The 26,080-nt window shown below is 47.5% G+C and overlaps 2 protein-coding genes across 5 annotated transcripts in view; one reads left to right on the forward strand and one right to left on the reverse strand.

The window, feature by feature from the left end:
- Positions 1-6,222, forward strand: part of RRBP1 (ribosome binding protein 1) — a 63,396-nt gene extending 57,174 nt beyond the window's left edge. For 2 of the 4 annotated variants that reach the window (XM_059406500.1, XM_059406501.1), the window contains 9 exons: positions 24-116; positions 540-611; positions 1,217-1,312; positions 1,836-1,919; positions 3,451-3,546; positions 4,272-4,355; positions 4,543-4,641; positions 5,058-5,201; positions 5,648-6,222. In XM_059406500.1, the coding sequence (XP_059262483.1) occupies positions 24-116; positions 540-611; positions 1,217-1,312; positions 1,836-1,919; positions 3,451-3,546; positions 4,272-4,355; positions 4,543-4,641; positions 5,058-5,201; positions 5,648-5,686 (807 nt within the window). In that variant the 3' untranslated portion in view covers positions 5,687-6,222. The remainder of the gene's footprint in view (positions 1-23; positions 117-539; positions 612-1,216; positions 1,313-1,835; positions 1,920-3,450; positions 3,547-4,271; positions 4,356-4,542; positions 4,642-5,057; positions 5,202-5,647) is intronic. The other 2 variants (XM_059406502.1, XM_059406503.1) reach the window with 2 other exon arrangements.
- A 5,042-nt stretch (positions 6,223-11,264) lies between these two features.
- Positions 11,265-26,080, reverse strand: part of DSTN (destrin, actin depolymerizing factor) — a 36,590-nt gene continuing 21,774 nt past the window's right edge. The window contains exons 2-4 of the mRNA XM_059406504.1: positions 18,303-18,610; positions 14,935-15,011; positions 11,265-12,507 (exon numbers count right to left, since the gene is read on the reverse strand). Of these exons, the coding sequence (XP_059262487.1) occupies positions 12,398-12,507; positions 14,935-15,011; positions 18,303-18,610 (495 nt within the window). The 3' untranslated portion in view covers positions 11,265-12,397. The remainder of the gene's footprint in view (positions 12,508-14,934; positions 15,012-18,302; positions 18,611-26,080) is intronic.

The raw sequence follows: 26,080 nt of genomic DNA on the forward strand, positions 1-26,080 counted from the left end.
GCCTCAGTGTCCCATCCCCCCAGGAGGGCATGCTCAAAGACCTGCAGAAGAGTGTGGAGGAGGAGGAGCAGGTGTGGAAGGCCAAAGTGAGCGCCACGGAGGAGGAACTCCAGAAGGTACAGGGAGGGCCCTGAGACCCTCCCCTGGCATCAGTGACACAGGTGTTGCTCGGGATGGGGGGAGGCTGTCCCCCTCCCTAGGAATGCAAGCATAACTTACCAGAGACTGACAGCTAGCTAGGTCAGAATTTATCAAAACCAGGGGGAAAGCTGATAGGGTGGAGGGGTGGTCCCGTGGGTCTCTTGGGAGACAGAAGGTCGGTTCACTGGGTTTTGGTGATGCCACATCAAGTGTGACTATGGAGTGACAGCTGCCTTCTCAGTTTCAAGAGTCCCCTCCCCAAAAGAAGAGGCCACTGGTCACACTTGAGGAGGGTGGGCACCACTGGGCTTCCTGGGAGAGGGCCCATCCTGCTTGGGTCTTGGGACTGTCCCCTTCCAGGGGCTTGTGTTTGACGGGGCCTTCTCCCTGCTTGGCAGTCACGGGTCACAGTGAAACATCTCGAAGACATTGTAGAGAAGCTAAAAGGAGAACTGGAAAGTTCAGAGCAGGTGAGTACGGGGCTCTGCCCAGTGGGCTGCTCTATTACAGAAGCCCCCGTAGTGGGGGGCTTGAGAGAAGCGAAGGGGTCTCATCAGTCCTGCTTTTCCTTCTTGAGAGCCGTTCACAGGCTCAGCGGCCCTGGGCCCTGGGCCCCGGGCCTCGGTGTGCGGCAGCTTCTGCCCTGGCCGTGTCACGGGAGGGGTGCAAGGTGGCCCCGGTGCCCTCTGGCCCCGGTGCCCTCTGCGGACACCCCATCAGCCCTAGCGGCCTACATTTTGCCACCCCATCAGCCCTAGCAGCCTACATTGTGCCCCTGGCATCAATCCAGCAAGCAAATCTGGAAGCACTCCTCTCCTGCCCTGCTGAGGCCAAGAGCACTCCGGGCCCAGGAGAGCTGGACCTGGGGAAGGTGTTCTGTTGCCAGGGACTTGTTTCTGCCTCTCCTTGATTGGCCCGCTGCCCACAGGCCATGGACAGCCTCCCAGCCCTCACCCCAAGGCAGCCAGACTTGTCGCCCTGGCACCCTGTTCCCAGTGGGCCCACTTGAAGGGTTTGACGTGCGCGCGCGTGTGTGTGTGTGTGTGTGTGTGTGTGTGTGTGTGTCTGTGCCCAGGTGAGGGAGCACACGTCCCATCTGGAGGCAGAGCTGGAGAAGCACATGGTGGCCGCCAGCGCCGAGTGCCAGAGCTACGCCAAGGAGGTAGCGGGGGTGAGTCTGCGGCCATGCTGCGGTTCTCCTCCTCCCTTGACTTTCACCCCAGCATGGAGTCTGGGTTCTCCAGCTTCAGGCCTGGCCTTGGACCCACAGAGCCAAGGAGACTTGGTGGGCGGTGGCGTAGACCTTAGCAAGTCCAATGGACAGGGCGGCCTTCTGAGAGTTCCCTCTCTGGCCTAGGGACACCGTTGCCGGGGAGGACGGGCTCACTTCTAATACCGGTTTTTGGCTGCTCTGAAGCAGAAACGCACACGCCTGACCCCTCTCCCGATGCTGGTTTGATCTCGGACTTCGGGCCTGTTTTACAAGCCAGGCTCACTCACAGTGGGTTATGTCTTCCCAAAGTCTTCAAGGACAGTAGTTCTGGGAGGCCTCGGAGCCCCCGCCAGGCCTGCTGTGCCCTGTGATGTTCTCGGGGTTACAGGGAAGGGTCATGTTTACTTGTCTGTCTCATGCTAATGCACTGGAACTGGTTTTCTCTTTTTCTTTGTCGCCTGGGTCTGTTTCCTCTCCCAAGTTGAGGCAACTTTTATTAGAATCTCAATCTCAGCTGGACGCAGCCAAGAGTGAAGCCCAGAAACAGAGCAATGAGCTCGCCCTGGTGAGTGTGTGTGTGTGTGTGTGTGTGTGTGTTTGGTGAACTGGCCAATCATGCTTCACCCCATCAAAGGTAATGCAGCGTGGTGGGGGGCGGTGTACGTGGACCCGGCATTAGAGGCAGGCTTTCATGGGCCCTGTCGGAGGGGCTTCAAGCTGGCGGGCAGCAGCCAGGACCTGTGCTCTCTCTCTACTTCCTGTCACTCCAGGGAAAGGCACTGGGAGCTCAGGGCTGGGGTTAAGGGCAGTCCAGCTCCCTGTGAGCCCTGTGGCTCAGACCAGCTCTGTCAAGCCTGTGGGTGTGTACAGAGGCCTGCCGTACCCCGGGGTAGGGGCTGGATGGGGGTACCACCTTGGCAGAGGTGTAGGGCTCCCTGCCCCCTGGCGAGGTCAGCCGGGCCTCCTGTGTGCCAGGACCAGCTCCGGGGCTGCAGTCACAGCCCAGGCTACTGGATCTGCAGCTTTTCTTAAAATCTTGCATTAGTCATTACCACTTAGGAATTGGCAGATTTTGAAGACAAATAGGCATTTGGTTTTTGGAGGAACCAGCAGATCTGGCCCAGGGTGTGGGTGCTCCCCTGGCAGCCGCCACCGAGCCACAAGCAGCACTGGGGCACACGCTCTGCACCCCCCCACCCCCAGTGCACCCCTGCTTATTCAGGCCTTGCCCAGGGACTGGCACACTGGAGAGGGAGTGCCATCCAGGCCGAGTCACCTGAGCCCAAGGACCACTTGCCAAAGACATGGCCTCTTCCGGATCTGGGTGACAGAGCCTGTGGATGCTGCCCAGGTGGCAGCATGCAGCCTTCTCTGCCCACATGCAGAGAAAAACCCAGAATTTCTCACCAACACAGGCCTGTGCATTTTGGTGTCACCTTTGGTGAGCTGCTATCGGGAGGGAAGCTGAAGGACAGGCCTAGGGATGCCCTTTGGCGCACTGCCTCTTGGAGACCATCCAGGCCCCCTGGGGAGCTCATACCGGGGCCCACCTGATTCCCGGACTAGAACTTTTACCAGAGCTTTGTGGGTGATGCTGCTACTGCTTCAGGTCTGAGGCCCCAGGGCGTGGGGACCCCCAGATGTGTCCCCTGCCCCCAGCAGTGGAGCTCGGACGTAAGGGGACCTTATTAGGCAGCTGTCCATTCCTAATCTTGTCCTGACCCTTAAGGGGGCTCTGAACAGTAGACTGCATTGGGAAGGGGTCCGGGACGTAGGCAGTGCTGTTTGTGCCCAGCCCGTCCGCCGCTTCTCACTTCCTTTTCAGTTCCTTAGCTCTTTGTGCCCCCTGTCCATCAGTGGTCCCCTCGCTCCTGGCAAGGGCTCCATGGCTAGCCTTGGAGCAGAGCACAGGAATGGCCCCTGGGCCTCAGTTTGGCTCTGGTCAGGGGTCACAGTTGCCAGACCAGGTCCCCCATGGGGCTTTGGCCGTCGGGAGCATCTGCCGTCCTCCTGAGGGGGTCTGTGTGCTCAGGTGTGCACACTGGCCATGTGTCTGGCTGCGATTGGCACAAACTCCCACTTCTTCCCTGTTTCAGGTCAGGCAGCAGTTGAGTGAGATGAAGAGCCACGTAGAGGATGGTGACGTAGCTGGGTCCCCAGCTGCCCCCCCCGCAGAGCAGGACCCCATCGAGGTTAGGGCGGTGAGCCAGTCCCCAGATGTCTGTCACTAACAGCCTGCCTGGGCCCCCTCCCACCCACTGGGAGAGCAAGGACCGCAGGCCTCTGTTCCAGATGAACACTGGCCACTGGCAGCCTCTGCCACCAGCTCTGCCCAGCCAGGGGCCAGCCAAGTGCTGAGGTAGCCCCAGAGTGGAGGCAAGGGCAGGGAGGCAGCTGGGTAGAGAGGGATCAGGTGTGGGATCCTAACCATGTGTGCGGGAGGGCTGGACGGGGGAGCCAGGACGGCTGTGCCTACAGATAGGGAGTTTGGTCTCCCTGTTGCCCTTGCTGGGACGTCCCCAGCAGGGCACTTACTCTCCAGACCTCTGACCTAAGTAACTGTGGTTGAGAGCCCTCGCCAGGGGCCTGTGCCCAGAGAAGCAGGGTGGGGATGGAGTCGTGGCTCTAGGGCATCCCTGTCCTGGGGTCAGCAGAGGTCCTAGTAGCATCTCTTCAGTACCCCAGCTCCATCCCTGGGGCTGAGGCACCATCTCCCCAAAGGGGGGAGATTTGGGAACAGCAGTCAGCTGGCTGGTGGGTGGCCAGAGCTTCCCCCACCCCAAACCAAACAGCCAGAGGCAGGGAGAGGCTAAGGCAGCACTCATTGGCACTAGAAGGTGGAACCTGGCCAGGAGCCATGGTCCCTGAGGGGGTCTTTCCCGGCTTCCCACACTCCGTGTGTACTGTTTCCACACAGCTCAAGACGCAGCTGGAGCAGACAGAAGCCACCCTGGAGGGTGAGCAGGCACTGCGGCAGAAGCTCTCAGCCGAGCTTGAGGAGGTCAGGCCCTACCCCTGCAGCTCCCAGTGTGCCAGGGCCCGTGGGGATATGGGGCAGGGGTCTGCGGGGCAGGGTCCATCCTCGGGCCCTGCCCCGCACCCCCGTCCCTCCCTGCTGGCATCTGGTGACAGCCCTGCGCACTGTGTTGGGCCTCCTGCCCACGCCGTGCTGCCCTGTCTCCACCCAGGCTCAGAGCTCGGCGTGTCGGCTACAGGCAGAGTTGGACAAGCTCCGCAGCACAGGGTTCCTCGAGTCTTCAGAAGCAGAGGAGGTCACGCAGCTGAAGGTAGAAGTTGTGGGGGAGCAGCAGGTTGGGAAAGGGGGGTGACCGTCTGGGGTGGGAGGGGGTGAGGAGCCCTCTTGAGGCCCCTTGAGCAGGGTCCAGCCTTATTTGGTGGTGATGGAGGGTGGCAGGATCCCTAAGCCCCCAAGGTCACACTGGGCAGCCACTCATCAGTGTGGCTGTGTACATAAAGTAAAACCAGAAGTTTGCTTCCTGTGCCTCTAGCCTCAGTGCACCTCAGGACCTCCCCAGTGTCACAGGAAGCTCGTGACGATGCTGGTAGCAAGGCAGCGACCGCAGCCTCACACCGCTCTCTGGAGGCCTCCCAGTTCATGGGCGGCGGGGCCTCACAGGCAGAGTTGGGGTCTATTCTGCTGTGCCACGGGATGGCTCATCCCCTTGCACCTTCTGACCCCCAGGAGAGACTAGAAAAAGAGAAGAAATTAACCAGTGACTTGGGACGCGCTGCCACCAAATTACAGGAGCTTTTGAAGACAACCCAGGACCAGCTGACGAAGGAGAAAGAGACGGTGCAGAAGTTGCAGGAGCAGCTGGACAAAACAGTGAGTGTCCTGGCCATGGCTCCCGCATCTTCTGGCAGTGTGGGAGGCCCCAGCACTCCTGGGGTGCAGGGTAGATGGGACAGACTCCCGGAAACGGGGGGTGGGACCTGCAGCCACCCTTCCGCAGCTTCCCTTGGGGCTGGGGGAGTGGGGGGAGTGCTTCTCTGACCCCTACTGCCAGCTGGGTCCTCCCTTGGCCCAGCCTGGGTACCAAGGTCCTCACCCAAACTCAGGGACCACCCTCTCCTCTTATGAGCTCCCACCAGCTTCTGGAATCCACACTGGCTCTCCAGACTTGCTGGGCTGGGTGTTCTCGGAAGGGGTGGGAGTGGTGTGGGGGGGTGTTAATTCCGGGGACACTGGAGGTCTCTAGGAGTGAGGGGGGAGCAGTTGCCTCAGCTCCTTGGCCCCAGCCTCCCCCTCACTCTGCCCACCTTTGTTCACAGGAGGACGGTAGCAGCTCAAAGGAGGGCACATCTGTCTGAGTCTCTTCAGGAAAAGAAGTTACTGTTCAACTTACCAAAATGCCTTACACATTCCTTACGAATAAATAAACCACCCAACACAGCGTTATCCAGGCCCAACCTCCAGTAGCTCTGAGAGAAGCCATTAGAGACGAGAGTCTCTTAGAATCGCAGAACTAGATCTGCCAGACCCCGGGTTTGTCAAAGAACCTTTGTCACATTTGGTAAACACTATTCCCCAGGACCAGCCCTGGACCACCACCGAGCAGATGCCAAAGCCCTTCTCAGCTCTGTGACAGGCCCCAGGGTGTATGCTGGGGAGGCCGGGACTTCTGGGTATCTGTATGTCAATCAGTGCAATTGTTTTCTTTCCCTGGGTTGCGGGGTCAGGAGACGGGCGGCCCCAGGGGAGTCTCAAAGGCTGTAGAGCAGACTGGAGGGTCACAGCCCAGCCCATTGAGGCAGCAGCCCTTCACCCCCAGGAGAAGCTGCCAGCAAGAACGGATGTGTGACCTTCTGGATGTTAATGCCATTAAAACCAACATTGTCGCCCGGCACTTTTGGTCTCGTCTGGTTTGCTGGGGCTCCCCGACCTTGCCACTGGGCCCAAGACGAGAAACAAGGTGATGGCTCCCTCAGGGACAGAAAAAGGGTGCTCCTTGGTTTCCCCAAAAGCAGGAGATTAGCTGCCGTCTTGGAGCTGTCTCCCGGTCATGCCACCCAGGCCCCAGTACCCACCAGGCACGTGGAGGGAGCAGGCCCATGACACCTGGGGGCCAGATGTGCTCACCACTGCCTCTACCCATGAGGATCTGAGGTTACCTGAGCAGGCCATGGGTGACCTGGACAGTTATGTGAGGTGATCTTTGTCCTTCTGGCCAGAACTTAGACACTCATCCATGCCTCAGGAGGGTGGCCCAGAGCTGGAGTCGCCAGCTCAAACCAGTCATGGTCCTCAGTTCCCCTGTACCTGGTGGGGGCCCGTGAGAGTGTGGTCCTTGGGCCAAGAGGAGTATGGGGGCTTTGTAACATGAGCAACACCTGGTTTGAGGAATCAAAGTCACAGGATGGGTGGGACCAAGCCAGGAGCCAGGGGGTGAATGTGAGTAGCCCTAAGGCTTGGTGGCTGCCATCAACCAGTCCGTCAAGGGGCTGCCTCAAGCAATCGCTGGCCAGGCTCCTCGTCCTCCTGAGCCTTGGTCCTGGGCGTGGGATCAGACTGGCTGGGGCGGGTGGGCACTCACAGCAGGGTGGGCCCCATGGGGAGGGTGCGGAGCCCAGAGAAAAGGCAAGCCAAAAACTCATCTGTTGCCTCCTTTGGGACCTCTGCATGCACGTCATAGGTGTCTGGCTGGTGGGTTTACCCCTCTGTGGTGCCTGACAGGGGACCCTTCAGACTCAGGCAGCATATTCTAGAGCCTCCAGCCCCTACACACCATGCACCCCCTGAGAGGCCCAACAGCTGCGTGACTCGTGCTGCGTGACCAAGACCCAGTCTCGGCTTCGGGGGGGCGGGTGCCTCACCTGTGACCTGTGGTCCACCTAACCATGCTGTCTCTGCACATGTGTGTTGCAACAGTACGGGGATCGGAGTGCTGGGACTTTGGGGAAGGCTACCCAGAGAAGTGAGCTTAAGCTGGAGTTCACCAGAGCAGGTGCTGTCAGGAGAGGGGAGGCGGGCTCAAGGCTGAGGGGACAGCAGGTACAGGAATCGGTGGCAGCCAAGGCATCAGGACAGGTAAGGCAATACGAGCCATGAGATTTTTAGGTAAGAGAAGACCATCATACCTGTTCTAGAACTATGAAGGGGGCTGAAAGGGGAATCCCATAGGACTTGGGGTGCAGATGCCGTATTTTCTGGCAGCAGACTGAACAGGAGAAGTGGCCAACGAAACCTGATGCCAACCACATGCCCAGCCTTGTGCTTGGTTCTCACGTGAAACCTTCCAGTCCCCACAGGAGGTACAAAAGTGAGCAGCTCATCTAGTAAAAGGCAAGGCAGGTTTCAAACATTTGTCACTGCTCACTCAGCTGGGGTGCAGGGGTCAGCTGTAGGGGAAGAGTCAAGTTTTAGAATCCATGGACCCCATGAATAGTGGCTGAGTTCACCCCCAAAACTGGTGGCCCCTCACTGCACCCTCCATGTGCCTTTTTGCATTAGGAGCAGGGAACTCTGTGCCAAAGGACCTACAGAGCAGGGGTGGGGTGGGGTGGGGGAGGGCGGTCACAACTCCTCCCACCAACAGTGAGTGGCCTTAACCAAAGCCAGTGGTTTGGGGCCCTGGTCAATTTCCTGGTGGGAAACAGGCCAGACCTGGCCCTACACCAGACACATTACCATGCCGGTGAGCAGATGCTTCTGGTATGCTCCCCTCCCCCTGCCACACTGACTGCAGAATTGAGAACCCTTATGCTGGGCACATGCCCTCTGAAACCCAGGAAGGGCGGCCCTTGAGGCACTCAAGGCATGGAAGAGACTGGGCAGTATGGAGCAGCTGCCTCTGGGTACTTCTTGGTGACCGCTGCTCCCTGGGTTCTGGTTACAGCCCTGCTCTCTCAGACCACCCGACAGAGACCCTCCAGTGTCTATATGCCTTGAGAAGGTAAAACAAAGGCCACCATGATACAGGGTGGTGGCCCCAGGAGGCTGACCTGGGGACTCTCAAACCACTGTGGAGACCTCCTGCAGCTCAAGCTCTCAGGGCCCATCCTCCATCCTCTGCGTCCCCCACCCCAGCAGGTGCCATGTAGCCTCAAGGCCCAGCAGAGGAGACCCAAGTTCGATAAGCAGCCTGCCAGAGCTTGCCTCGGCCTGGCCTTGTTGCCAGGGCTGTCTTGGGTAAGGTTCCAGCGTCACGCTGGGGAAGGAAAAGAGCCATTCAGGAAGATACTGGAGACCGCTGCCCTCAGTAGATGCTAGAACGGGGTCAACGGGCCCCCCGGTCTTCCTCTACAGGACACAGAGGCCCGGGGAGTGTGGCTTATTTACCTGGCCATTCCTAGCTCCCCGTCCTACAGATGCAGGGTCCCTGCAGCATTGGGTAACTGGATTCTATAGCCCCAAGCTCTGAAGACCAGTGCGGAAGCGGGAATTGCCCAGGCTAGACAAGAGCACTTGTCAAAGAACAGATGCTGGCTGACCTGCTAGACTGTTGACAGGAAGCACTGCTCTCCCCTAGGCCTGGCTTCCTGGAGGAAGTGGCCTGGGAGGCCCGAGCTCAGTGCTTCTGCTACATCTGAGACACTCACCCCCACCTCCCCCAACAGCGCAGCTGGGAGAATTCTGAGAACATCTAGTCTCTATCCTGCACCCCTTCAGAGGCTCCCCGACTCGACCTGAATTCAGCTCCAGGGTCACACAGGCCATGAAGAGCATCTCAGCTCTGGTAGCCCCATCATGTCAGCAGCTCTTGACTTCCTCTGGTCATCTCTGCATAACATTCAGTAAAATGTACAAACACCAGGCTTCCTGGCCTATAGGCAGCCAAAACACAAGATTTTAGAAACCACTAGACACCCTCCACAAATGCCTTTTCTCTGAGCTTCCTTCAGATTTGCATCTAACAGAATTCAAAGCCCGAAAGAACTGTTACCTTTCCTGCCCCAATGCCAGCCTCATCCCTGGCACTGAGCAAGATCTAACCTTAGAATTCCAGATATCAAAAATTAAGAACTCTCCTGGGGTACAATGGGAATAGTTTAGGGCCAGAACGAAAGAGATCCTAGTTTCTGTAGTCCCAGTTCTGCCACTTAGGAGTTCTGGGACTTTAGGCCTGTGACTGGACTTCTCTAGGAGGCCCACTGGGGACACTGACTATAGGCTGGTAGGTCTCCTGGGCAGAGCCCAAGGACAGACCTGGCTGGCCAAACAGCTCAGGTTATACAAGTTTTGCTTCCATCAAATCCCTGGCTCCTGGAATTTCACCCTCTCACAGCCACAATGCAATTATGGGTGACCCTCAAACACCACTGAGGTTAGAGGCATGGATGCCCACCCCCACCCCTGGCACAGTGAAAGTCTGTATTACTTTTTTTTTTTTTTTTTAATCTATATTACTTTTGACTCTCCCATGAACTACAAACAGCCTACTCGTGACCTGAAGCCTTCCCAATAACAAAGAGTAGATTAATGCATTTTGTATGTTATGTGTATCCTAACACTGTATTCTTAAAGAAAATGTTAAGAAAATCATGAGGACATACATTTACAGTCCTTCCTATAAAAAATCCACATATAAATGGACCCCCACAGTCCAAACCTGTGTTGTTCCAGGGGTCAACTAGAATGACCCTTCTTACAGCTGCAGCCCAGTTTGAACTTGGTCGGGTGTCTGTCAGTCTGTATTTCAGAAATGCCCAAATCATGGGAAAGTGGTGTGCCCCTGGGCATGCCCAGTGTGAGAACCTTGAGAGCAACCAACCAGCCAAGAGAGAGAAGCTGCACTTCCTATGTGTGATCAGCCAGCCCTCTGGAGTGTTCTGCAAAAAAGGAGACCACTTGACTGAGCCTAATTCTATTATCTAAGTTGCTATGCTCACTGTTTTCTCAGGGATTAATATTCCCTGAAATAACGAACTTCATAGTCAAGCTCTGAATTTCTATTCACAGTGGCTTTGTCTGCTTCTTTCCCAGGGCAAAAGAGTATGCGCAGATGACCCTCCAGTTAGTCTTCCGCACACACACTCCCGTGCTGCGTCTGCACTTACTTGCAGGAATGCAAACGTGCTTGCCAAAAGCAGGTGTACCTGCAGTTTGATCCCTCACCAGAGTCCACTGACGTCTCAGACTCACATCTGGCATCAGAATGACCTGGAGTGGAGTCCTTGTTAGCCGGATTCTTGAGCCCCCACCTCAGGAATGCAGTAAGACTCTCAAAAGCTCCCCTAGGTGGAGATACAAGTTACCTGTTAGCAACTTCCCCATTTCTGGCCTGTGGGAGAGGCTTAAATTCTCTCCGGTCCTGGTACCCTGTGTTTAGCCCTCCCATAGCATGCATCCCTCTCGCACTGCCCACCCCTATCTCCCTAGCACCGCCGCCCCCTACCCCCAAGCAAATGCACACACACCAGCAGACAGCGCTGGTTCTCTAAGAAGTGCCATATGTCACGACTTCCTCCTCAACTCCCTCATCAGACACCCAGCTCTACCTACAAGGCTCATTCTCGAGTCAAACAGCCGTGGACCGCTACACTTCTCAGGAGGCCCGTTCAGAGACTGTGACTCACAGCACTGCTTTGCAGTACAGGGAATCAGAAACTCAGGATGAAAGAATAACATGCAGCTCACCAGTAAGCCAGTAGCCAGCGCGGTCTTCTAGATAATTTTGAAAGAAGCATTTTGATTAAAGCGTAACTTTCTTGCCTCCCAAATAAAGCAGAAAGGAGATAGCCGGGTATTTGGATACACATTTGGAGTAAGAAAAAGAAAAAGATACCCAGCTTTTTTATACCAACTTCCTCATTCAATAAGAGGGGGAAGGAACAGTGGTCTTAACTCTAATTGTCTGAAATACCCAAATCTCCACACACCTTATCCCATTTATAGAAAGCAAAATCCTTCATCCCCAATTCCCACATGAATAATTACACAAGAGGCAAGTTAAAAATGCTTCCTTTATTACATAAAGCCAATACTGCTACTTCTAAGTTCAACTGTGTGCATCTCTATATTTTTCAAAGTGTTATGCCTGTGATGTTAAAGACAATCACTTCCAAGCGTCATGAGGCGGTGGCTTCCCATGGGTGTCATCCATCAGCCCTGCTCCCCATCCCACAGACAATCAACAAGCTGCTCTAGGAGATCAGGAAGTTCTCCCAGGCCCCAGCATACACGTACACTTAGTGTTCTTCCACACCGTACTGTACCAGAAGCAACAAAATTCTGAAGGAGACACAGCTGAAGTTGTGACAGGTGTCCCAGCTTGTCAATACAACCATTTTATCCTCTCCATTAATAAAGTGCTGTAATTACAATGGAGCCCTAATCTGCACTATAATTAGCTGTTGCAAGGTACTGTACATTCTCCCTAGGATACTCCGGTGATTTTATTTCCAAGATGCAAGGTCACTCTCCGAACAGTCTCCCAACTAGCCCGCGGAGAGCTCACTGCGGGTGCAGGGAGCTGCTCCCCGTATTCCAACTGCATGCTCAAAATAGTGCTTTCAGCGCTGGTTAGAAGTGTGCACGATTCTGAGGCAGTCTCCATCACACATCTGCTAGAATTAAAAGACTGCCTGACTTAGTCTTACTGTAATTAGTGTATTAGTGCTGTTACATGTGTTAAGGAGATCTATTTTCCATTATGCAGTTCAGCTCAAGAGAAAATGAAGAATTGGGGCCAAAATTATAACCAGATTATAACCAATTCTCTAAGCAAAAGAAACCAAGTTACCTGCTGAGGTTACAAAGATGCAATAATTCTCTTTATATGGCCCTTGTACTGTTTGGTAACTGCATTATTAAAAATCGTGAGTTTAACAAAAAACCTTTACAAGCCAACTCATCAAAACAGGCATTTGGCCAATAAGAATTTAAATTCACACCAATAAAACTTTAGATTTTAGATGTATGTAGGGCCATCTGCACATTTATAGAATATTTAGTTCACTTTAACAGATGACAAGACAGCTCCCCCTCTGTGAGACCCTGGCCTAAACATATTTGCTTTACTTATATAGCAAGAGGGTAACATTAAACATGGAAGCTTTCGATCTATGGCACTGAATGATGGTCTACACAGGGCATCCTTCAAAAGCTACAATTAAGGATCCACCTAGCTTTTCAGCAATACAAGCCCGATTGAGGTCTTCTGGTCCGTTTGCTTGACATTCGTGTTTTATGCCTATGGAGGAAAAACAACAATTCTCTTTAAGGATTACAGCAGCAACATAACCTATTTCTTTCTCTAAGACAGGAAATTTTTTTTTTTTTAAGATTTTATTTATTTATTTGACAGAGAGAGATGACAAGCAGGCAGAGAGGCAAGCAGAGAGAGAGGAGGAAGCAGGCTCCCAGCTGAGCAGAGAGCCCGACAGACAAGTTCTAATATGGACAGAACAGCTGTGGCACATACAAACAGTGGAATACTACACAGTAAGGACAATAATCTGTAACTATGTGCATGAAAATGAACGACTAAAGAAGAGAACACTGATTAAAAGAAGCCAAACTTCATCCAAGCATACAGTCTAGATGATTCTATTTGTATAATGGAAATCAGCCAAAGCTACTTCTACTGCTAGAAGCCACGCTGCTGGTTCCCGTATGGAAGGACTAAGAGAAAGTGACATAAGAGAAGAGGCACAAGGGAGACTTCTGGGATGCCGGTTGTTAAATCAAGAAATAACCATTTCCGTTTGTGAATAGTGAGTTCTACAAAAATTTAGATGTCCACGTTCTATAGATATGTTATGCTTCAATTAAAAGTTAAAAAGCAAATGTAGTAATTTTCTTATTTTTTTAAATAAGTAAAAATACAAAGTCGATGCGTCAGTTGCACAGTTGATTTCGTTGACTATATTGAAGAATAATCCGTATTTACAACTGGCATCTCCTTTGCTCTGGAGAAGTTAGCTTTCCAGTAGTATTGTACTACACATTTAAGAAATCTGTCACAATGAAAACTATGTAAAATGTGTACTGATGGCTTTCGCAGAAAAATTACACCACCTCACGGCAGAATGAGCTCACTTAGGGAATTACATACAGTAGCTTCTCCGTAAACAGCTGCTATCTTTCAAACAGATGCACTGTTTCTGATCCTCCATAATTTTAAGTCCATTTCTTGAGCTGCAGAAAGTACAGCAGGTCAGCTTTTGGACCACTTAGGGGTGACTGGAGAAAGCCAGTGATAGTTTCGTAAGGGAAAAAAAGCAAACAAGGTGACCATCTTTAACATCAGCAAGTCAAATGTATATAGCAATTCTGTCCTTTACTGAAAGGCAAAACAACATGGTGCAGAATCCATCATCAGTTAACCAACTGGTGAACACACCTCTGGTGGGTGGCCCAAACACATGGAGAATCTGACGAGGCCTGAATGATGCAGCAGCAGGTTTCAAGAAAAGAAGTGAGAATTTAGTTTTCCTAGGTAAAACAAGCCAGAGCAAACCTGTTCTACCACAAGAATATAAAAACCAGCCACAGTAAAACAAAACCAAAACCACACTGGGCCAAGTCCTGTGACCCTGGCTTGCCCAGCTCTCTGGTGCTGGCCATGGCAAGGAAGGCGGTGGGCCAACCTGTTACATGGAGGTGACACAATCCAGACCAAGCCTCCCATTCTGCAGCGGAGACAATCAAGGCCCCAGGAGGTTAAGCGCTTGGGGCCAGGGTCACACAGCAGTTAGGCTGTAAGGTGAGCCCTCAGTGCAGACCTCTGGGCATTTGCCCCATGCTCTTCCCACTGTACCAACACTTCCCTCCAGGCTGGAGGTAGTAAGTATTGCCAGGCCATCACACCAGGATCCCCATCACCCTTCAAAGGTAAGTGGCTATTCAAGGATAAGGGCACTTTCCTTTGGACACAGGTGAGTCAGTTACCTAAAGTCATACCATTCCAAAATAAAGCTAAAGAGTATCCTTCCCCATATATGAATGTCTCCTTACTTCAAGTTTGTTATGTCAACACATTCATAGGCCATCATAAATTCATTATGTAGCACAGCCAATGTAAACCACTGAATCTCCATATGCTATTTGAGAAACTCGGCAGCATCTCAAACTGATCTGAAGCCAGCCCAAACAAACAATATGCACACAATGTCCAGAGAATAAAGGGTTTTTGATTTTTTGTCATCCACACCACCCCCCAGCCAAGAATAGGGTTTTTTGTTGGTGGTGGTGTTTGTTTTTTTAAAGATTTCATTCATTTATTTGACAGAGATCACAAGTAGGCAGAGAGGCAAGCAGAGAGAGAGGAGGAAACAGGCTCCCTGCTGAGCAGACAGCCCAATGCAGGGGCTCGATCCGAGGACCCTGGGACCATGACCTGAGCCAAAGGCAGAGGCTGTAACCCACTGAGCCACCCAGGCGCCCAAGAATAAGGTTTTTAAGACAGGTCGTTCAGATCCAGAGTGCCCAGCACAAGATAGAAGACATGCTAAAAGTGAGGTTCAACATTCCAGGTTTTTCCTCAAAAGAGGCAACACTTGCCTTCTTTGTCACCAAGGGTCTCCAAAGGAAGTAAGGTGCTTCTTAGAAAAGATGTAGCCCGCATTCCAGCGGTCCACCATACCTCTAAATGTTTGGAAGTAAATCTAATCCATACCTTGAAATTTCTTTTTGATGGCATCCTTGGAGCTTGCATAGATCATTTTACTTTTCAGAGGAGCTAATTCTGGTGCCCTGCATAGAGAGATACCAAAAATGAAAACAATGTTTAGAGAAAGTACAATTACACTGGGTTAAACATTTGCATCAGTGATGGGGAACAGTCCTCAGAATCTCCTGGGAGTTTTGCTAACTACAAAATGTGTCTATTTCCACCCCTCCTTGGACACTATCAAGGAGAGGCACACACAGAATAGCTCAGGTTGACGAAGGTGGAATAAAATCAGAGAACCACCAATTAAAGATCAGATTAATGGGGCCATAAAAAAAAAAAAAACCCACTGGATAATTGACTGTATTACCCAATTTGTTTTAAATTTTTCCCTATTTTTATCAATAAAGGCTCGAGTTCAGGCTAGTAACAACCATCTTGCTTTTCAACTCTTGCTGGTTAGGGAAAAAAAGCTTCAGAAAATACAGAGAATAATCTGTAAATCAAGTATATGCCACCCTGAATTAAGAAATACTAGAGGGGCGCCTGGGTGGCTCAATGGGTTAAGCCGAAGGCAGAGGCTTTAGGTTATGATCCCAGGGTCCTGGGATCAACCCCACATCCGGCTCTCTGCCTGCCTCTCTGCCTACTTGTGATCTCTCTCCGTGTGTCAAATAAATAAATAAAATCTTTAAAAAAAAGAAAGAAAGAAAGAAAGAAATACTAGAGATTTTAGCATTTTGGCTTCAGATTATCTGTAATATATTCCTTTTTAGAAAACGAAATAAAAGACTCCTCCTTCTTAATCCTTCCCAGTCCCTTCATTTATGTCTATTCCGATAGACAAATAGCAAATTCTGACCACATGAGAGTACTTGCTTTCCATCTTAGACTAACAAAATAAAACATGTCACAAGGATTTTTTTTTTAAGCTTAGCAATTCAGCAACTGTGCCTTAACTGTCAGTATTACTATTATCTTGTATTTAACGAAACTTTTAGTGTCTCCCTCCTCCTGAATGAATCCTGGAAGCACAGCATATGCTTCATAACTTTCTTCACCAGCAATACTGAAAAATAAGAGACATACTAACAATGCACAGAAAAGCCTCATCCTATTCAAACTGCTTGTCCATGAATTATTTCCCACTATGCCACCAAACTCCAGGCCTGCCTCTGCTCCATGCTATCTTAATACACTTTCTATATGGAGTGTAGTTAGATACTTTTAAACACCTAATGCTTGCATTTAACTGCCATACTTCCAGACCATTCTACAGTCATTAGCACTGAGGGTAGCATGGAGCTCACGCTAGTCTACTCCTGCCACAGAGGGCAGTTTCTATTCTTAGGAACCAGGAACAGCAGTCTGTGTGTCTCTCAGATGCTTATTCCTCCCAACGGAATTTGAGGAATTAACAACGAGGGAGGCAGAACCATAACCATCACCTTAGGTATGGGAATCACTTGAGATGCAAAGTTAAGTGGGTACTTTCTTTATGCAAAATAGGTCAGGGACAGGAAAAAACATTAGCTGTTCTGATTTTACTCTAAGCAGATTTTTAAAACGCCTTAAGTAAGAGCCATTCCTGGGCCCTACAGTCTGTTATGGGAAACTCCTGTAAGTCTGTACATTTTCTTAAAACAACATGCAAAACAAAACACTGCATTAACAATGAATTCCTTTTTCTTCTTTCTACCTTTATTTGCCAAATGTTCTTTAATAATGAGGTATTATTTTCACAGTAGGGAAAAAAAGGGGGAAAGTAATGCAAATGAAGTAAACAGTCACCAATTTAGAAGCCTAAACCTTCAGCTGCATTATCTACAACTCAACTATAAATCTCAGAAGGGCAGAGGCTTCACCTATGTTACAGCTGTTTTCCCAGGCTCTAACACAACACTTGGAATGTGGTAGAAATAAAAGTTCAAATCAGGAAGGGCTCCGTCTGAAGTCTCAACAGCTACTATCCTTATGTAGATAAGTTTGTGGCTCTCAGACTTGCAGAACAATAGGCTGCCCCCAACAAGCACCTGATCCCATGTTTATATTCCACACAGCATCTTAGTTTAATCAAGCTCAATAAAGGCTTGCTGAAATGTTACTGAGGTGTGATCTGGAGTTAGATTCCTTTAAACCAGAATTCTTCTGACTTCCTAGCTCCATATCCCAAGCTGTTGGGTGACCTACAGCAAAAAGCTAAGCCCCACCTAGCCGTGTCCTGGCTCAGAAGAAGTATCAAGAGGACCTTCACTCCCCCCCAAATCAAAGGCTGTTACCACTCCCCCATCCACTGGAAGCTAGAGAATTATTCTACGTAAGAATTCCACACCAAAGAAAGCAATATAATAAAACTTAGAGACACATATGACTTTCAACTCAAGCTTAATCTCAAACTTACCTGAAAAGACCAGGATAATAAATTAAGCAGCCTTTTAAGAAAAAAGGCCACATAAATCGCCTTATAACACTTTTTCACTATTTAGAACAATGCTATCCAGAAGGGCTTTCTGCAGTGATGGAAATGTTCTGTCTGTGCTACCCAGTAAGGTGGCCACTAGTCACAGGCGGCTACTGAGTGTTTGAAATGTAGCAAATGACTAAGAAAATGAATTTTAAAATTTACTTAATTTTAATTATTTCAAATTTAAATAGCCACCATGGCTAGTGGCTACCCCTACTGACCTAGTTAGAGTTGCAACGATAGTACCAACTTCCAAAACAGCAAACCACAGGGGCATCTGGGTGGCTCAGTCAATCAGCCCTGCAACTCTTGGTTTTGACTCAGGGCATGATCTCAGGGTTACGAGATCAAGCCCTGGCGAGTCTCAGCTGGAGTCTGCTTGAGATTCTCTCCTCCCTCTGACCCAACTTCTACTCACTTACTCTCCCCTGCCTTTTAAATTAATTCATCCTTTAAAAAAAAAAAAAAAAGGGTAGCAAACCACGGAGGAACAAGTAAAGGATGGGTGTTTTAAAAAGTGAAAGGCTGGTTCCTGGCAAGATATGTTGGAGAAGGTTTTTGGTGGGGTAAACTTTCTTTTCAGGATTCTAGGAAGAATTTTTAGAGAAATGTTAGCTTATAAGTGAGTTCAGAGAATGCATAAAATCTAGCTCCTGCCCCTATCCCCACCAAATCAAAATCAATCAACTACTAAAAGTCAAATTCTTCGAGTACACAGAGAGTAGTTAAAATTTACTTCTGGTCCTACAAACATTAATGTAACTAAGACATTATGAAACCTTAATAAAAATTAAATGACAATACTACAGATAGACTGAAAATCCTTTTGACCCTAAGAACTGGTTTCTTCAAGTGGTAACAGTAAAATTAACTCTGAGTTATACAGAGGCTCAATATTTCTGATGCTCACCACAGGAAAAACATCAATTCCTCTTTTCTAGATTCCTTGGTTTCAAAGCTTGCATCATACAAAGCATAGCGACAATCTTTTTCAGGAAGCATTCCCACAAAATGCTTGAAAGGATCGGTTATGGTTACACCAACATCTCCAACCAAGATCTCTTTCCCTTCTTCTACAATGATGCACTTTTTGTCTGCACTGAGACAAAAAATGACAGCCTTCTTTCTTTTCTTGATTTCTTCTGGTGTGGAGCACTTCCGAACTTTCATGTCATAAAAAATGCGACATACTTCATCTGCAACTTGCACTCCAGAGGCCTATAACAAGGTAAAAAAGTCAGAAGGAGGCTTTTAACTTTTATTGTGCCAAATATAAAAACATCATTTTTTATATTTTTTATAAAGAGTTTTTAAGGTATACTCACCATCCAACAGAAAAACAAAATCTAAGCTGCAATTGTTAGTTTCAGTCATTAAACATTAAAAAAGATTATATATCTAAAGTATTCATCACTACTGCATAGGTATAAGGAAGACTGAGCTATAGCAGCCCCTCCTACCCTAAAATCTGGAAAAAGGTGCTTCCTAAGATATGCTAGATTCAACTGCTTTTAAAGGGGTTGCTCAGAGGTCCAACTGGGAGCAGTCATCTCCCTAACTGGAATATTAATAATACCCAAAATTCTTTTCATAATGCATAGCAGATGGACAGAGCAGCTGCACTGAGAAAATTCCATTCTGTCAAGCATATCTTTCTCTAACAGAAGAATTAAAGGATCTTTGTCTATATACATTTCAAAATTATGTGATTAATATTTAGTAACACATTAATCATATGCCTTGAAAATTCCACTTAATCATATGCCTTGAAAATTCCACTTACAAAATCTCTAAGTTTAAATTAAAATCACTAGGGGCACCTGGGTGGCTCAGTGGGTTAAGCCTCTGCCTTCGGCTCAGGTCATGATCTCAGGGTCCTGGGATCAAGCCCCCCATCAGGCTCTCTGCTCAGCAGGGAGCCTGCTTCCTCCTCTCTCTGCCTGCCTCTCTGCCTGCTTATGATCGCTGTCTGTAAAATAAATAAATAAATAATCTTTTAAAATAAATAAATAAATAGATATGAATGAAATCACTAGATTTTAATTGTTTCAACCAAAAAGACATGATAATTATGTGACATGATGGAGGTATTAGTGTAATCATCAGACTGTGGTATATAAATGTATCACATCAACACCTTGTACACCTTCAGCTCACACAATATTATTTGTCTATTATATATCAATTTTAAAAAAGGATAAGAAAACATTTATTGCTGTAGAAACAAAATAACTTAGGATCATACTGACCAAAAAAATAAACCTCTTACCATGTTACACTTGCTATTCTGAAACGTGACCCTGACAGCAAAAGGTCTCAACCTGAGTTTTTAATCTTTCATCTTCTTTGAGGTGTTCTATCTGCATTATCTTTACTAAAGCCATAATTTTTGATGCCTCATTAACTACTCTGGTTTGCATGTTAGCTTTTCTAAAGCAAGAACTATGAACTTCATAAATTTAAATACTAAACAATGCAAAAAATATTAATGATACCCAAAATTAATGCCAAGTAATTTGGTTAATAGAACTACATATAAGATGAAAGGACAGAGGCACCTGGGTGGCTTAGAAGTGTCCAACTCTTGGTTTCCGCTCAGGTCATGATCTCAGGGTTGTGGGATAGAGCCCCCTGTCATGCTCCACACTCAGCGGGGAGTCTCCTTCAGATTCTCTCTCTCCCCCCTCCCCACACCCTGCCCTTTCTAAAATAATACTCTTTCTTTAAAAAAGAGGAAAAGACAGCCCACATATGAGGAGAAAATATTTGCAAATCGTATTTCCAGTAAGAACCTGTATCCAGAATAAAGATCCCTTATAACTCAAAAATAAAAAAAGATGACCCAAATTTAAAATGGGTACGGGGTCTGAATAGACATTTCCCCCAAAAAATATAAAAATGGTCGGTAAGCACTTGGGAAAAGTGCTCAACATCATCAGTCTTTAGGGAAATAACATGTCAAAACCACAAGGTTCTACTACTTTATACCACTAGGATGACTTAACAACAAAGACAGCAGTAACCTATGTTGGTGAGACTGTTGAGACACTGGAACTCTTCTACACTGCTGACAGAATTGTCAAACAGTGTGCCTGCTTCAGGAAAGCATTTGGCAGTTTTCCAAAAAGCTAAACACAGAATTAATATCTATTAATGCCATTCCTAGGTATATACACAAGAGAAATGAAAACATGTCCGTATAAAAACTTGTACACAGGGCACCTGGGTGGCTCAGTGGGTTAAAGCCTCTGCCTTCAGCTCAGGTCATGATCCCAGCGTCCTGGGATCCAGCCTGCATCGGGCTCTCTGCTTGGCGGGGAGCCTGCTTACCTTCCTCTCTCTGCCTGCCTCTCTGCCTACTTGTGGTCTCTGTCTGTCAAATAAATAAAATCTTTAAAAAAAAAAAAAAAAAAACTTGTACACATATGTTCAGAGCAGCATGACTGATAGCAGCTAAAAAGCAGAAGAAAGAAATCAACTGAATGAATGGATAAACAAAATGTGATGCCATCCATACGCTGGAATATTATTCAACCAATAAAAAGGTAGTGTTAAAGGCTATAACATAAACCGTGAAAATCATTATGCAAAGTGGAAAGAAGCCAGATATAAAAGGCCACATATTACATGATTCTATTTCTAGGGAATGTTCAAAATAGGCAAACCCATGTTCAGAAAGGAAGGAAGCAGATCACTGGTTTTTAGGAACTTAAAAGGGAAAAAGGAATGGGGAATGACCACTAATGGGCATGGGGTTTTCTTTATGGTGTGATGAATGCTCTGGGATTTGACAGTGGTGATGAATCTACAACTCTGAATACACTGAAAACCACTGAATCATACTTTATGATATGTGAATTACAGCTTAGTAAAGCTGTTACTTAAAAATACACATAAGAACTCTGGCAGTCAGGGGCGCCTGGGTGGCTCAGTGGGTTAGAGCCTCTGCCTACGGCTCAGGTCCTGATCCCAGGATCCTGGGATCAAGCCCTGCATTGGGCTCTCTGCTCGGCAGGGAGCCTGCTTCCTCTTCTCTCTGTCCCTGCCTGCCTGTTTACTTGTCTGTCAAATAAATAAATAAATAAAATCTTAAAAGAAAAAAAAAAAAAGAACTCTGGCGGTTAAAATATACTAAGATCCTAGCATTTACTTAATATTGGGGTAAGCTCTAATATACTTCAATTCTATCAAATCTAGTCCACATCTAATCATAATCTATTTCAATCCTATCTAATCTAATCCACACTTTGTTTATAAACAACATTCATGTGGTAGTAGACACAGAAAATCAAGAGTAGAAAACTACCACAAAACCCATCCTATCTTATCACTTTCCTAATTTCTGTAAATCACAACTGACCAACCCGTATTTAAAAGCATGAAGGAAACAATGGAAGCCTTATTAAGCCAACCAATCATCTAAATGTATCTGTCAATATTTAAGTGAATTAACTCAAACATCACTTTAAATTCTGATTGGAAATAAAACATATTAACCATGTACCAGCGTGGAAACAGAAAGTAAATAGCTATTCTGCAATTATTATACAACTAATGTCAGCCAAATCTAGCTATAACCTACAGGAATTTTAAAAGCCTCAGTATGGAGAAATCTGAGCTTTTCTCCACCGGAAAGGATGTTTGTAAAGGTTTCTGATGAGAGGAGTACTATAGACACTTATGCTTGAGGAAATTAACCCTGAAGACTGTAAAGGAAAAATTGGCAAACACACTGAAAACAGGAAGACCACCTCTGAGGCAATTATAAATATCCAGATGATGTAAACTTTAAAGACAGTTAGGTGGAGATGACCAGTTAGCAATTGGAAATGTGAGCTCGGGTCTTACTAATACTTTGGACTATAATCAATATCCTAGAGATACCAATACAAAGTAGCAAAAGAGTAACAAGTCCAGGGGACTATGAAGAAATGATCAGAAAACTAAAAAGTAAGGGACAAAACAGCATCCTAGAAGCCAGGGAGGCATCCTGGGGGGAAGGAGGGGTCATCAACACCAGTGCCTGCAAAGTCTGAGAATGACTGCAACAGACCACCAGGTTTGGCAACTGAGTCTCTATGCATTTCAGGAGATTGGAGGAATCAGTCCTAAGTCCAGGGTAATATGCTGAGGATTTACAAGGGTAAACCGAGGAGGTGAAGAAAGAAAGCACAAGACAGTTAATGGCAAAGGGAAAAGGAAACAGACTGCTTGCTAACTTTATAGAAATTATCTTACGACTGGGAAAATCTGACCATACTAAAAGTTTAAGAGTTTGAAGGAACAAGAGGAAAACCAAAAAAAAGGAAAAAAGAAAAAAATAAACTAATATTGAGTACTTAATGTTGTCAGACATTTCTAAATCACAAAAATTCTGAGATGGCTACTGTTATTATCTGCATCTTATAAATGGGGAAACTGAGGAAAAGAAAGATTAAGTAACTTGGCCAGAGTCACATGGAAACCTACAGCAGAAGTGAGATCTGAACTCGGGCAATTTGGCTCCAGAGGGTACTCTTAACCACTTACAAGTAAGAGACAAAACTCTAAAGAGACTGATGAGATCCAGGGTACAGATGAGGGACTCAGTCTTAGAAAAGAATATACAAATAGCCCTTGATTTGCAAAAGTTCGAGTTACACCAGTTTGCTTTTACGAAAGATCTGCATTTATACCTGTTTTCACAGACCAAAGGAAATCTAAAGACTTTCACATTTACAAAAAAAGGTAAAAAGCAACAACAGCACTGAGTGTTTGTATGGAAGCAGTGCACACCTGGAGCAGTGAGTGACCCTGCCAAACTCCTTCCCCAGATCCACACTCAGCATCACCACATTGAGCCGCCATAGCTTTAAACTGTATCTGTCAGGGACGCCTGGGTGGTTCAGTTGGTTAAGCAGCTGCCTTCGGCTCAGGTCATGATCCCAGCGTCCTGGGATCGAGTCCCACATCGGGCGCCTTGCTCGGCAGGGAGCCTGCTTCTCCCTCTGCCTCTGCCTCTGCCTGCCATTCTGTCTGCCTATGATCGCTCTCTCTCCCTCTCTCTCTCTGATAAATAAATAAAATCTTAAAATAAATAAATAAATAAAAATAAACTGTATCTGTCAGCATCTGCACTACTTCATTTATTTTGTTCATCTGCAACCAAGATGTGTCCTAAAGGTACCAAAAGAGTCTAAGGAAGGTTATGTTTGGCTCTGGGAATGATGAAAATTTTTCCATATAAATTAATGGTAACTGCTACACCATTCAGGCTTATGAAAGGTTTCACAGGCTCACTCTACTTTTGGATGGTGGGGGAAACCTATACCCTTCTCTCCTCTAAAATAGTAAAAGGGACAGTAATAACTTCGAGAAGGAAAATACCCATTTCTAAAAACTGTACTTGAAAACCTCTATATTCTCTGTGAAGTATAAACCAGAAGTAGAGCAGGAGTTTGAGGGCAAATCAGTAAAGATTCAGAATAGCAGGGGTGCCTGGGTGGCTCAGTGGGTTAAGGCCTCTGCCTTCAGCTTGGGTCATGATCCCAGGGTACTGCGGATCAAGCCCCGCCTTCGGCTCTCTGTTCAGCGGGGAGCCTGCTTCCTCCTCTCTCTGCCTGCCTCTCTGCCTACTTTCTCTGTCTGTCAAGTAAATAAAATCTTTTTTAAAAAAATAAATAAATTTTTTAAAAATATTCAGAATAGCTGTTATGGGGAATTGCCAAGGGAATCACCTAAGGACAAGCAAAGGGACTCTGAGGACATCTAAAGGTTCAGCTGAGGTCAGGAAGAGTGGCGGCAGAGCAATCTAGCAGTACACAGAAGTTGATGGCAGTTAGGTGGAAATGGAAAGGAAGGACCCTGCATTCTCCCTAGGAGGCTTTATCCATGCTTAAGTTTTCGTGTGTCTAATCCAAATGACTTGCACATTGTTCAGATTTCTGCTTTTTTTTTTTTTTAGATTTTATTTATTTATCAGAGAGAGAGGGGGAAAGAGAGCAAGCACAGGCAGACAGAATGGCAGGCAGAGGCAGAGGGAGAAGCAGGATCCCTGCTGAGCAAGGAGCCCGATGTGGGACTCGATCCCAGGGTGCTGGGATCATGACCTGAGCCGAAGGCAGCTGCTTAACCAACTGAGCCACCCAGGCGTCCCAGATTTCTGCTTTTCTGAGCCTGAAGCCTTTATATCCAATTTCCTATCTAACATCTCCAGATGGATGTGTCAAAGAGATCTGATGCTCAGCATGTCCAAAGTCTCCTTCTAGCCAGTCTTCCTTTCTCAGTACATACCACCATCCCGGTTACACAGACTCCAAACCTAAGAGATAATATCTTCAATAGTTCCTTCTCCCTCATCTCACTTGGCTCTTTGACTTTTTTCTTATCTTTTTCCAAGATATTCAGCGCTCTCCATCTGTCACCACTCTCCAGCCTAAGCCACCATTTTCTATTATTCGAAATGCTACACTAAACCCCCAACTGGCTGCAGAGGAGAGAGATCAAGATACGTGTACACCACACTGCCTCCTCTTCATGGCCACACAGGAAGACTACATTCCCCAGCCTTCCTTGCAAGTTCAGCTGGGGCCAGGGAGTTCTGCTCAGCACAGTGATACCAAGGACTTCCAGCCCTGACTCTTTAAAAGTGATCTTCAAGTTCTCTCTTCCCCTGACAAGAGGACATTTGCGGACACAATTTAAGACAGAAGAGAGCTGCTGACTCCCCTGAACTCTGCATGATAGACAGAAGTCTTTTCTGTGTTAAGCCACTGAAATTTGGGGTTTAATATGTTACCACAGTTGTTCAAATATGACAGACTGCCCATGCCCACTGCTGTTCCTCCCCACACTCCAATTCATCTTCAACACTACAGCCAGAGATCTGAAAAACAAATCCAAAATCCAGGCTCAAAATACCTCGATGGCTTTCCATTGATCTGAGGACTAATTCTTTAACATAGTCTAGTCCTACCCTCCCCTCCAGCTTTATCTTATACTACACAACTCTGTATCTCACTACCCTGGCCTTCTCTTAGTAGTTCACACTGGCCATGCTGCCTCCCATCTTTACTCATACTGTACACCCGCCTGTTTCCCTACCCTTCTTTGCCTACTTCACTCTCAGGATCTCAGCTCAATTCTCACTTTGCAAAAAAGCTGTCTAGGTCAAACCCACTCTAACAGGATTCCATGACACATGAATCTCTACTGCATAGCACTTACCAGTTTCAATGTTTTGGTTTTTTTATTATGTTTACTTTAATCCCAGTATAGTTAAGGTACAGTGTTATGTTAGCTTCAGGTATACAATGAGTGATTCAACAATTTTACACATTATCAGCACTCATCATGATAAATATACTCTTTTTAATACCCATCACCTACTGCACCCATCCCCCCACCCACCTCCCCTCTGGGACTGACTTATTTCACTTAGCATTATACTTTCTAGCTCCCTCTACATTGTTCCAATTGGCAACATTTCATTCCTTTTTATGGCTGAATAATATTCCATTGTGTGTGCATATTTGCGTGTGTGTGTATCACATTTATCCATTTGTCTATCGATGGACACTATTGTAAATAATGCTGCAATAAACATGGAGGTGCATGTATTCCTTTGAAATAATGCTTTTATATTTTTTGGGTAAATGCCCTCAGTTTTTTCTAAGATTATTTAGTTAATGACTGCCTCCCCAAATAGGC

Source organism: Mustela nigripes, chromosome 7, assembly GCF_022355385.1.
Source record: "Mustela nigripes isolate SB6536 chromosome 7, MUSNIG.SB6536, whole genome shotgun sequence".
NCBI classification, from domain to species: Eukaryota; Metazoa; Chordata; class Mammalia; order Carnivora; family Mustelidae; genus Mustela; species Mustela nigripes.